This window comes from Buteo buteo, chromosome 4 (assembly GCF_964188355.1).
Source record: "Buteo buteo chromosome 4, bButBut1.hap1.1, whole genome shotgun sequence".
NCBI classification, from domain to species: domain Eukaryota; kingdom Metazoa; phylum Chordata; class Aves; order Accipitriformes; family Accipitridae; genus Buteo; species Buteo buteo.
The window spans coordinates 63,426,936-63,440,095 of record NC_134174.1 but is presented as its reverse complement, the minus strand read 5'-3'; the positions used below and the strand labels follow the sequence as shown (position 1 = coordinate 63,440,095).

Sequence of the window (13,160 nt, the reverse complement as noted above, 5' to 3'; positions counted from 1 at the left end):
CTTTTGAGCTATTCGGCAACAGATATCCGGTACATTTTCAGCCATGGGCTGCTATTGCAGGAAGAATTACTTGTGTAGAGAGACAGAGTGACTTCCCCATGCTCACTCTGCCGCATGCCTGGGAAGCATATCAAGGTCCTCAACTCTCAATCTTGTATTTAAATCACAAGATACATCCCCTTCTTCCACTATACTCAAAGGCATGGCTACAGTTTGCAAATCCCTAATTGCTAGAAATAACATCGTTACTTAAAATCCATGTGGAACAAAATATTTTCCATTATTCCTTTGATGAATCCAGGCATGTGTTTCAAGGCTCCTGCTCTGAAGTCTAATAGCTTCTCCATGCCCTAGTTAGGTCAGACAGGGCCCTATTCATAGCTCATAAATGAGGGGAGGATTTACGATCACCCTGACTGCATGGGACGAGCTGCAGGCAAGGCTCTTTCTGCGGGCAGGCGCGGATCTTTCAGTCCAAATGGCGAGAGGATGTGGGCTGGCCGCCGTTTGTTGCTAACTTTTCTTTTGGCTGCTGTTTCGGAGGTAGGAGTTACTTCAGTGGCTCCCCTTTCCCTAGAAGCAACCCTGGCTGAATGGGGGCATGGGGGGGTGCAAAAAGTCCTTCCCTTCGGAGCAGCCGCCCTCGGGATGGGCTGAGTGAGATCGGATGGGAAAACGCACTTCCACTGGGAAAGGGAGCAAGGTCCAGCCTGTGGCTGGCTGTGAGACAGGGCCCTGAGCTCGTGGATGGTCGAGCAAGAGATTTGGGAGCTGGAGGGTGCCTGTGACCAACGGAGAGCATCACTGGGGCAATGGCACAGGGACCCAGCAGGGGCTCGCATCGGCAACCTTAATTCTGACACATCGTTTTATCCAGTGTTTGATTTTCATCTTAATATTCTTTGAGTTCCTGAAATTGTATGGCTTAAAAATATGTGAAAATTGAAAAAACGGAGCCAAAGGGATCTCTCTGCAGATCTGGAAGGACTCTCTCCCAGGGCAGGTAGCTGCTGATTGCCTGCGGGAGCGTGGCACGGCCGCAGGAGTTGGACCCTCGCACCCACCCAGAGATGGAAACACACACTCCCACCAGAGCAGTTTCAGCTTCTTGGTGTAAATCAGGAGCAGCGGAGTCACCTTCTGAGCACCTGCAGGAGGCTACTGGCGTTTCGGTCCCAATTTTACACCTCTGCTTTCTCAGCTCCCTCCTCTGTTATCCCCAGTATCTCTCTCTGCTCCGGCTCCTGCTCACTCCTTCCTCGGAGTCCAGGCTCTGCCCTGTTACTGCTCTGCGCTCCAGCGACTGCCCTTGCACTTGCCTCCGCTGGAGATTTAAAATCTGTGACTGAAAATTGGAAAGCAAACCCCAAACAGCTGGGATTCATAATAACTCGCATTTCTAAATGAAAAGTGAACTTGAAACCACATTTTTCTATTTAAACGCAGGGCAAAAAGAGCCCTTTTGACTGTTTAAAAACACATTTTGAGTTAATGAGTTTGTTGATATCAACAAACTGGCATTTCTGATGGAAAAAGCCTTGAACAGCTTTAAGACACACATACACAGATGGTTTATATACCATGTAAGGGACTTAACCAAACGAAATCTCCCTAACAGTGAGACAGGGTTTTTACAAATGGCATTAAATGGATGCTCGCTCATCCTTTTACCCCAGATAAGTGTAATGTCTAGTGAAGCGTTCAGCTGAAAAGTCCACCCGAGGGGATCGTGCCTCTCACCCCTGGCCCCCGTGTCTGGATAGCACAAGCAGAAACAACCTGGAGAGGCAGCGGGGCTATTTTCCTCCAGGGGATGTATTTCTGTGCGACTGCAATGCAAAGAAATAACATCATACAGGTCAGAGAGGAAATAATGTCAGGTTATTTTCTCCTTGACCAGAATTAACCATATTCTCCTCCAGTCAATCTAAATCTGGTCCACATGAAAATACTAAAAGCCCTCTCCTGGAAAAAAAAAAAAAAATAAAATTAAAAAATTATGAATGTGAGTAGATGAAGCAGGAAAGGGACTCCAGAAGCTAAAGTCTTCCTTATAACGGCACACAAAAATCACAGGAGAGGAGAGGGGAACATGAAACGTCAGGAGCCAGCACCCTGGGAATGTGCTGTTGAGAAGGGGACAGGGGCAAGAGGTCCCCACTGAACTGCCGCCTTCTTGTGCTGGAGGCACGGGCTGCGGGGAAGGAAACGTGTCTTGCTAGCAGATTCCCTGCTCACTGATCTGCCTTTCAGCACAGGAAACGTATCCCCTAACGCTTTATTTTAATGGCTATCTTTCAACAGCTCCGAAGTTGTATGATGTTGCTAAAATATTTGTAAGCACAGCAAAGCATGCTTTAGGGCTGTGCGTGATTTCTTTGTTAAGGGCTTACAGGGGAGCTGATTTAATCATAAATCATCTCCGTTTAACGATAATAGTTTATGTTCGCATAGTTCCTTCATCTGAATGGCTACATAAGGGTTTGGTGAACTATTCATGGGAGCTCTTTGTGTTTACATGCACACAGATAAGCACGCAATGCATTCAGAGGCACAAGCTGCAGCCATCGGTACGTCTTACTAGATATTTTACCAAGTCAGGACCTCTGTCATGAAACTGTTTGTACAATACCCATAATAAGAGATGGCTCTCTGTCCTTATAGCCTTACCCTACCAGCTAGGAGAAGGGGTTGCTGTTGCCCCATTTCCCAGCCAGCCAGCCACACTGACGGCCGCTTACTGGTCCCGCAGCAGTGGTGGGAACCAAAAACCCACAGCTCCACCAGCACGGTGCTGCAAAGCTCTGCATCTCTTCATTTTTTATCGCTTTTATCATTTAATGTTGGGGCCTACTGCTTACAAAGCACATATCTTTGTAGTCCATTTTACAATTGATAAATTGTGGCTAATTACCCAAACACTGTTCTCAGAAAACATGTAGAAACTTTATGCCTCTGAGCACTTTAATCTCAATTATTGCTCGAAATTGGCCAAGGTATTCACAAGTTTTAGAGGGAACTGACAGATATATACCTACGCGGATGCAGAATTTAATGATACACATCCTTTTTTCTTCAGAAAATAGCCAAACAACTGTCTAACTGTACAGACAAAAAAACCCCAGATGCTGCTGCAATTAGATTTGCAGGAGACTACATCAGACGAGGTTAGTTATTGCACCCAACAGTTGAAATAAATATCCAGCAAAGAGAGGATCTTTTTTTAGTCTTTATGCATTCTGGTCTGCTAGGTCTGGTTGATTTTACCAGTCTTTGGAAGCAAAGGTGTGAGAGAGAGCTTGCAAAACTTAGTCTCACTTAAGTATGGGAATGGAGGTTGTTGGTAGGCTGTTGAGTGTCTGACTCAGCTTCTGGTTTCCTCCCAGGAGCCCCGATCGCTGCTTTCTTTGCAGACAGTTGAGTGCACTGGTTAAAAACCTGTATTAAAAAGTGGGAGGCATCAATTACAGGCTTCTACCAACGACTTACTGTGTGACCTGGTAAAGTCACTTAGCTGTGCTCTGTAAAAGAGAGGTGGTCCTACCCCTCAATGTGCAAAAGCTCTGTGAGCCTCTCATGAACAGCTAAATATTTTCCTCTGTTATTTTTTTCTTTTTATTTGATATTACACAAAAGCTAAGTTTTGCATCTCATGTTAGAAAAATAACTAAGTCAGAAGAAAACGGACACTTCTGGCTTTTTCTGCTCGGGGCTTGTTACAGCAGGTGGTCTCCAAAAGGTTTCACATTCCTGGTGGTCTCAGAATAGAGCTGTAAAGTCAAACTTCTGGTTTCATTATAGGACTTTTTTTTGCCTAACGTAGGACTTGGCCTGAATCCCACTCCTCAACGCAGTGTGACCCTGCTGGGCGAATTTCAGTAGCAATCATCCAATTTAATGGCTATGGTCTGTGTTGACAAGAAGCTCAACATGTCCCAGCCATGTGTGCTCGCAGCCCAGAAAGCCAACCGTATCCTGGGCTGCATCAAGAGAAGCGTGACCGGCAGGTCGAGGGAGGGGATTCTGTCCCTCTATTCCACTCTGGTGAGACCCCACCTGCAGTTCTGCCTTCAGCTCTGGGGTCCCCAACATCAGAAGGACATGGACCTGTTGACATGAGTCCGTAGGAGGGCCACAAAGATGATCAGAGGGCTGGAGCACCTCTCCTGTGAGGACAGGCTGAGAGAGTTGGGGTTGTCCAGCCTGGAGAAGAGAAGGCTCCAGGGAGACCTTAGAGCAGCCTGCAAGTGCCTAAAGGGGGGCTACAAGAGAGATGGGGAGGGACGTTTTACAAGGGCATGTAGGGATAGAACAAGGGGTAATGGCTTTAAACTGAAAGAGGGCAGATTTAGATTAGGTATTAGGAAGAAATTCTTTACTGTGAGGGTGGTGAAGCACTGGAACAGGTTGCCCAGAGAAGCTGTGGCTGCCCCATCCCTGGCAGTGTTCAAGGCCAGGTTGGATGGGGCTTTGGGCAACCTGGTCTGGTGGAAGGTGTCCCGGCCCGTGGCAGGGAGTTGGAACTAGATGATCTTTAAGGTCCCACCCCAAACCATTCTATGATTCTATATGATTCTACGTGTTGCTCGACCTTAATATTGCCTAATACAGGGATTTTCATGGGCTGGGAGCAAGCTTGTACAGAATTTGAAATCAATAAACACAGAAGACTGCTGTTAATTAGCGTTAAAAAGAAGAGAGAAAGAGTAAATATTCAGACCTTCACACAGCCAGGGATTTTGTTCGTGAAATCCTCATAGTGCCAGTCTGAGCCTAACTGGGAAGAGATTCCTGGCCCAGTAAAGGTATGCAGGGCAGCTCCAGTCTGCAAAAGCAACCTGGGAGTGGGTGCAAAGCACACCCTTGCAAAAAGATTTGGGGATATCTGTCTGGGATTGCTCAGAGAGGGAGATTTAAAACAATGCCAGTCCCACCAGAAGCTTTCGCAGGACCCGTGTTGCCTATGCTGCAGGGATGGTGGGAGGACACGGAGTTTCAGCGCTTGGCACCACTCCACGTGTCTTCGGGAGAATGAAGCGACACAGCGCCCTCGATTCCCGCAGCCGGAGGTGGGCTGGGCTGCTGGTGCTGCTGGGAGAGGCTGGGAGAGGCTCCGGGACTCCCTAGACGAGTGCCTGATGTTTCATCAGCGGCAGACACCTCACTAGACGATGCCGGTTCGGTGCAGGACAAACACATCCAGGGTACCCGAAACGTCCTCCTGCCCGACGGCCTTGAGCACAGCTGCACAGAGCGTTTGTCAGATATAGCAGTTTCATGTACCTCGATGCCTAAACCCTTCACTGGGGAAAAAAACATGACCAGTGCTAGGAATATCAGGTAGAAGTTGTGACCAGCTAAAACTGATTTGAATAGGACTTTATCCAACACTTTCTGTGATGCTGTAGATTTGCTGTAGATATGGCAGTACTAACATAAACTTTAAGTGACCACGTGTCCTCTCCCAGACTCTTACTTTAACAACTTCAGTGCAATCCTCACATCTCCCTATATTTCAGAATAGCCTTACCATAGTACAAACAGTAGAAATTTATTCCTCTTAGTATGCATCATTTTGCTTTCGACTGTCAGTGTTAGCCAGAGAGCGAAGCCCCCCAGACACTCACACTCAGCAGTGACAAGTTCATCTTCCTCTCTGGTATGATTTAGCCTTTTGGCTCATCAACACCCGACCATTCCACGGGCTCCCAGAAATAAAGCCACTGAGAGACTTTTCCACCGTGAACAGCTTCTCCTGCTGGCACTACACACGGCCAAGCGCTGCCAGACTGGGAAAGAGCGTCAGGTCCCCGTGGGGCTGGGGGGGAATTGCTCAGTGGCCGGCTTAACTGATAGCTCACTGGGATGGAAAATGGAGCAGATTTTGTTCTTGATGACCTTAACCAAGTCACTTCTAAACCTTGTGCCTCTGTTCTCCTATTTGAAAGACCAGGATAACAATCAGGATGTCCTTTATAAATCACCCTGAAGTCTACCGACAAAAAGGCTCGATAAGAGATAGATATTAGCATTATCATACTCCTCATCCTCTCTTGTCAGGCCATTCGTCATCTTCCCTTTCCTCCCAGTGCCTCCCAGCATTGCAGGCTTCACCCACATTAAAAGACATCACTCGGCGCAGCTCAGCTGCTTGGGCATTGTCCCTCGACACACAATCACGTCCCACGAAACAGTGATTTCTCGGGGTCAGGGGAGTCTCCTCTGTCAGGAGCGCACTGCGAAGCACCTCAAAATATCACAAGAATTGACTTACCACCGAGTCAAGGAACCTAATGCAGCACTCGAGCTCAGGTCGAGTTTCACAGAACTGCCGAAAGAGAAGCCTTCCGATCGGCTGCTTTTCACATATGCTGCAGTAATCTCTCTCTAGAGGCAATAAAGAGAAGAAGAGAAGCATGAAAATGAGAAGAGCTATGCCTTTTGGGTTGGTTAGGAGTTTAAAGCATTGCAAGTGAGTGCAGAACCACAACCCCAAATCAGAACTGCCGCCTTCTCCCCACCACCATGTTTCAGGTATCCGAATACTAAGACTCAAACGAGAGAGGCTCAGTTTTATAGAGTTAATGTTGGTAAAAGTCCCGCAAAAGCCATTCAGCTATTATGAAAAAATAATTTCACATTTTTCTGTGGTGGAAATATATGCACTCTGCAAAGGTACCGCTCAGACTGGTGGTGTTTGTGGGAATGTGGGGAGCAAATTACAAGTCCTTGAATCGTGAGTCATACATTAAAGGGTAGGAGAAGCTGGAATTTGTGGAGACCTTCCTGGATGCTTCCTAGATATGCACTAAAGTGCCTCTAATCTCTGGAAATACTCAACCCACTCTCTACTAAACAATTATTGCAAACTATGTATTTTCGAAGGTTTCAAAATTTCTGCTTTTTACTCGCTGAACATTAACGAATAGATGGAGCATATGGCATCTAGCTGGTTTCGGTTTCACACAGCACTCCTTTACAGAACTCTATTTCCCCTTAAACACCATGCTTAAATGCTGTTCCCCTGTGCTGGTGCATCCAGAACCATCACTCCCAGTAAAGCGAAAGGTCCTTTACCCATCACAGGGACAACCTGCAGGAAAACATGGGAGAAGGGCAGGCACCATTAACCGGCATTGCACCAGTACAAATGCCGAGGGCTTTGGATATTTTTCTGGTGAGAGCAGCAAATCCTCCAGCCTGTTTGGAGCAGCAGTACTTGCTCCAGACACATTCCTCTAGAAGCACACACATGTCAAACAACATACTGTGTTTCCTTGAGCGTTCGTCTCACCACCCTCCTCGCTGCCATATGGCACTTGCTGTTATTATGGAAACAACCCGCTTCTAAACACATAACATAGCACTGCAAACAGACATACGAAACCCACACAAGTTGTCAGTGCCTCGGGTACTTCTCTCTCAGGCCCGGAGTCGCTCCTGCGATGTCTTTTTATTTCCCCCTTTGCTTTGGCCTCCTGCACCCTTCAGCTCCATCCACCCCAAGGAGAACATCTGCAGGCACATCTGCAACGGGAGCTCCCCTTTGCCACGCAGGCACCCAGCCGAAGGGCTCGCTCAGCACGGGTCGCACCCTGGGGACCATGTGTTGCAAAACCAGGACATCCCTCCTGAATAGAAAATGCTGTGTGAGATGTTGGACGTGCTGACCTGTCGCCGGGTGGGCAGGAGCACCCAAGGGTGCCTCTCGTAAGAGGAAGGAGGGTGCTTGCCCAGCGCTGCGCCTGTGCGCAGGTATGGCTGTGCTTCAGGAACCGGTCCCTGAAGCACCTACGGGGTGGTCGCTGGAGACATGGGTTGGGGCTAGCTGGACTGTGCTTTTAATTCAGTATGGTCCTGCTCCGGTCCGGTCTTCTGAAGCAGTCTGGAACAACGTACCAGCACCACTTTGTGGCTGGCATTGCCGGTCCATTTTGGATCGGGCTAACACTGAATCTATCCGGAAGATTGTAATGTTTCGATACCTCCCCCAAATAAAACTGGATTGAAATCACTGTGTAAATCCTACCCTGACCTCCGGTCTATCTAATTATCAGCAGCAAGCCCATGGCACTGGTTTGTTTGCATGAGCTGGAGCCTCCAGCGTGGAACATCACGACACAGACACGTACGGCTTGCCTGGACGCTGAGCAGCCTTGGGACTGTCCTTGCGAGAGGTACAAGTTTGTGCTGCTTGACTGAGTAGCTTTTTTAGTGAGAAGGTAATTGCTGAAGAGATGTGCAGACACGCACAGGGCTGAGGTAAGCAAAGGAGTTGGGAAAGAGCCCGAGTGGATCAAAACAGCAACTCGCAATGTCCCAGAGGGCGGCGTGAAGCCAGAGGCTGAGCAGCTCAGGGAGGTCTGCAGGTTGAACTACACCTGTCTGACGCCGTTTTCTGCTACCTTGACTAATTCACTCTTCTGAGGGTATGAATAAAATATCCATCCTGAATATCGGTAGCACACAGCCCTCCTGATGGCAGGACTCAAACCCTCCAGAAGCCCAAACCCTCAGCAAGCTTCCTCATGTTAAACAGGCAGTGCAAAAAAAATGCGACTGTCTGAATTTGTAACAGAATGAACCACAAAGGAACAAATACATTAATCAGCTAGTTTGCCCTATATTTTCTCTTGTACGGTGCTATTTGATGCACGGTGACAACGCTTGTTGTACAAAATGCAGTTAGTTTATCAAAGTTGTTATGATATGATGACACTTGCTGTTGGAGAGGATGCTTTTCTAAGAAAAGGGCTAGTGATACCAGCTAAATAAGTGTGCAAATTGCACATCCAATAACTGTACTTTACAGCATAACAGGAAAAGAAAACAAGCAGCTAAACACTATTACATGTGTGCATAAATGAAAAATAAAGAAAAGACGAGCACAGACTTCCTCCTATGGTACATAACTTGGCCAACACGTGAGAAGGGTGACCTGTTCATAATGAGGAAAAAGGAAATACCAGAAATAATCTCTGAAAACACAAGAGTTCCCTGGAGCCATCCACTCCTCGGTCATGTTCGTTTAAGTGCTGCATATACCAATACAGACAATAAACACATGATGCAACTGCTTTCATTCCTTGTAGGTGACACAAAATATTTTCTTAGGCCCTGATCTTCCCGTTGGCCTCACGAAGTCCGCTAAAGGAGCCTGCTCTCAACTCCTGCTTGGGATGCACGGGCCCTGGAGTGGCCTAAGAAAGAAAAACACCTCTCTCGGCTAAGGCGGAAAAAAAAAAGGAGTGGGTAGTTTTATTACAGCAAGGAAAGCAGAAGTGTTTTAACAGTGTGGTGCACCCCGGAGACCTGGCTGAAGCCCCCCGAGCTGTGCTGATGAGCTGCTGCTGAGGGCAGGGGATGGGGAACCAGGTGGGTACCGCAGCCAGGGGCTCCCTTGGGCTGGGGCTAATCGTCGTGTCGCTCTGGGTCCGCCTGCCAGTAAAAATATCCATCCAGTTTCAAAAGTTTAAAAAATAGAAAGAATGATTTCCTGAGGAAATGGAAATGTTAAACACTTGGAAGTGAAACCATATGCTTATGATGATGAAATGTAACTGAAACAGCTCTGAGAGCGATATCTTGGGTAGTCAGACTCTCCTGCTTCAGCGCAGTCCTGTTTAACACCTGCAAAATCACCCAAGACGGGGGTGAAAAGCTGGGTGGGTCGAAGCCCCAGGAAAGCAGTCACCTCTCACTGATGCCAAACTCGATTTAGAAAATATCCCTGGCAAATCATGTGCACATGCAAGTGAATTCTTTATCTTCCTAACAGAGTAACGACACAGATTAATATAGAAAAGGTATTACATAAAATGAGATCATAAACATTCATAAGATAAATAAAGATAAATAACATTTATTCTAAACTCTACTGACTCTTTTTTCCCTTTACTATGTAGCTTATGTATTGAAATACTTCTTTAAAGAGCACTCAGCACACAGAACATACCAAAACAGTTACACCTGCATACAGATAACACCATCACCATTCAAAGTCTATGGCCTAATTTTTCCCCCAACAGATACTCCTGTAAGGTTCTGAAAAAGATATAAGCACACACCTAGGAAAACCAGTCCTATTAATAAAATTTCATACTGATCAAAACATGCCATTGATGAAGTGAAAAACACAAAACAAGGTGCTAAAGAAAGCTGCGGCTGATAAAATCCCTGACTTTCAAGAAAAAGGGGAAGAAAATCTAATATTTTAATTAGATAAAAACCTCCCTGTGACTTGTGAAGATTTTTTTGTCTTAATTTCCCATTTAAATACCTAGCATTTTTTTGCTGGCTCAAAATACCACCTTAGCAACTTTGGAGAGAAACAGTGGTCTGCAGAGAAACTGAGTCCCCCCTCCTCTTTCACATTTGCAATGTATCTGTGGGTTTTGATGGGTTAGTGGTGAGCTACAAAACTGGGTGATGACTCTTGGCTGAAAACCAGTCTTTTCTGATATTGTTTCATTCAGTGCAAACTGCAGGTGTCTAAGTGAGACTGACTGCTATGGAAAGTTGTACTTCTGTTTCTGGGCAGAAGCCCTCGTTTTGAAGGGCTACTAATCCAACACCTGCAATCAGGTGGTGAGAATTCCTCCTGTAGATGTCTGTGGGGAGGGATGAACTCAGTTTAAATCTCACTTTTCATGTCTGCAAAAACCAGGAACATCTTTTTGGCTTTTTGGTCATTACTGACGTGACCAATGATTGCACTTACATACTATCTATTAAGTAGCATTTTATTTTCCAACATACTGGAATCCCAAGAGAAGATATTTCAAAGAAATGCATGGAGAATCACCAAGAAGACATGCACCATGCTGCTGCATGGGAAAGTTTGGACTTGGCCTCTGGATCTCTGCTCTCCTTGGCATTATATCAGCCTGGATTAAAACCAAGTAAGATCCAAATTCAATGTAATTCTGCTGCCCCAAAAACCCCTGCACACCTCCCCCCCCCAAACCCAAACCAAAAAAACCTTTCTTAACACCTGGAAACCCCAAAGTGGATGTAGGAAGAATTAATTGTTGTTTTCCTACTCATGCTCAATGACCCAAGATGAGAACTCATCTTCCTTTCCCATTTTTTTTTTCCTTAAGGTGAACCGAAATCTTTCAAACGGACATTGTTCCAAGTCTATTATTTGTCTGCTGCTCTCTTCCTCTAGCCTGCTTTAGTCCAGAACAACAAAAAGCACAACAAACTCATGGAAGAAAACATTCAAATACGAGGGAACCCTCAGTCGCTACGCCCAAGCTGGACAATACAGAGTAGCATCAGAGCCAGAAGGAGCTAGCAGTCAGTTCATTAAGACCATTCGCACACCAAAAGTAAAACTTTCTTTTTCCAAGGGGCTGAGTCCTGTCAAAGATTCCCACCAGCCCTGGGATGGATGGAAACTTCAGCTAGAGATGTCCCAAAATCACATGCCTCCCTCCTCATTCAAACTCGAGGGGGATGCTGCTAAAAGAGATTCTAACCACCCCAGCCCAAATGTGAAACCACTTCTGGATTTTTTGCCCATCTCTGCTTTCTACATGTAAGCTCTCTTACAGGGGCACACAATGAAAAGGAGGACAAAAGCAGGAACTAAAAGCGAGATTAAAAAACACGCAGCATGACTGCACTAAACAGACTTTCACAGCCCATCGTACAGCGTGTGCACTTGGAGCAATTTCCTTCTTTTTGTCAAAAAAAGAAGACCAAAGCCTTTAAAGTTTACAGAATTGTTTTGTGTTCAGTCAGGGTACTAATGGAAAACAAATTGAGTCTTTAAACACTGAATAACTCCATTTAGAGCTATATTAATATACATACATTTTTCATTTAAAACCAGCAAGTCTAACACTAGAGCTTATATCTTGTAATTTACGGCTGCTCTTCTCCAGCCGAAAGTGGAATTACCACTGTCTATGTATAAACTTAATAAACAGTACATACTAAACTGCCTAGTCTTTGAGGCTGATGAAAGTTGCTTCTTATCAAAGGACCCTTTGTGGATGCTTTAAAAGGATTTATATTGCTTTGATTGCATTATTAACAGTGTCTGTGTTGCTCTTGTATTTCAGTATAATCTGGAAAGCTGGAACATCAGCTCTTGCATTCTACAAAAGACGGTTTTCCACCTCTAATAAATACGCTTCAATACAAAAGATAATCCTTGTGTTCAAAAGCAAGATCCCAAGGTGGGCCATGTTAACACTTCTGCAGACCCACTTACAACCTTCTGATTTTTTGATGGCCTTCAGTACTGGAGATGTCACGGCCAGCCAGAACTTCATAAACTTTGCTGGGAACCCATGTACTTGCAGTGAAAAACCAGGTTTCTTTCTTTGAGAAACTGAAAATATGGGCCCATTTCTGATGAAGAAACATAGATATTGCTGTTTCAACGGTAGAAACTGGCCCAGTACATGTACAGTAAGATAGTGAGGGATCTCCTTTTCATGGGAATGTTGCAGGAATGGGAGGAAGCAACAGAAGGGAACTTTCTTGTCCTTTTTGTCCATTTTTTCTGGGTTTTGGGGGTTGTTTGGTTTGGATTTTTGTTGGGGGGTTTTGTGTTTTTTTTTAAATATGCAAACCTGTTGTTGAGATGCTGAGGACTCTCCATTTGCCCTGTCTCCAGCAATGCATTTAAAAAGTGAGGCAAGCCAGATGGTTAGAGAATACAAGACAGAAATAAAAAGGCCTCATTTCAGTTCATTCAAAAACTCCCAGGAACTGTGGCAGTAAGTCATGTTATAAAAGCCTAATACAAGCATCTAGGCTCCCGTGGGAATTCAGTTACCAGTACAACTAATATTCTGCGTCCTGCAGACCTCAGTGGCGTGCTGTATTTATAAAACGGGGCTAATAGCACTGCCCTACCTCATAGCAGCATGGTCAGAAAAAGTATATTAAAAGTGTGTAAGTCCAGAGTGCTACTGGATAGCCCTGTGGCTCCTTGCTATTTACTTGCAATGCAAACTCCCGGGGCGGAAATTTAGTCCAAGAGAGCACAGCAGAGTCTTTTTATACGTTAACCGCTATACTGCTCCATAACTTCACCTGGCACTTCACAGAGATTAAAAATGACGACGTAGCCCCTGTCTTGGAGAGTGTTTATCTTGGCAGGGCCAGAGCTGCGCAGGTGCAGGACCGAAACTCTGAAGCCA

At 45.7% G+C, this 13,160-nt stretch overlaps 1 protein-coding gene across 2 annotated transcripts in view; it reads right to left on the bottom strand.

Moving 5' to 3' along the window:
- The window catches only part of GRK5 (G protein-coupled receptor kinase 5), a 166,754-nt gene that overhangs the window by 56,372 nt on the left and 97,222 nt on the right, over positions 1-13,160 (bottom strand). The window contains exon 3 of one of the 2 annotated variants that reach the window (XM_075026497.1): positions 6,275-6,387. The exons of the other annotated variant lie outside the window; for it this stretch is intronic. Coding sequence (XP_074882598.1) covers positions 6,275-6,387 — 113 coding nt within the window. The remainder of the gene's footprint in view (positions 1-6,274; positions 6,388-13,160) is intronic. 2 annotated transcript variants of the gene reach the window in all.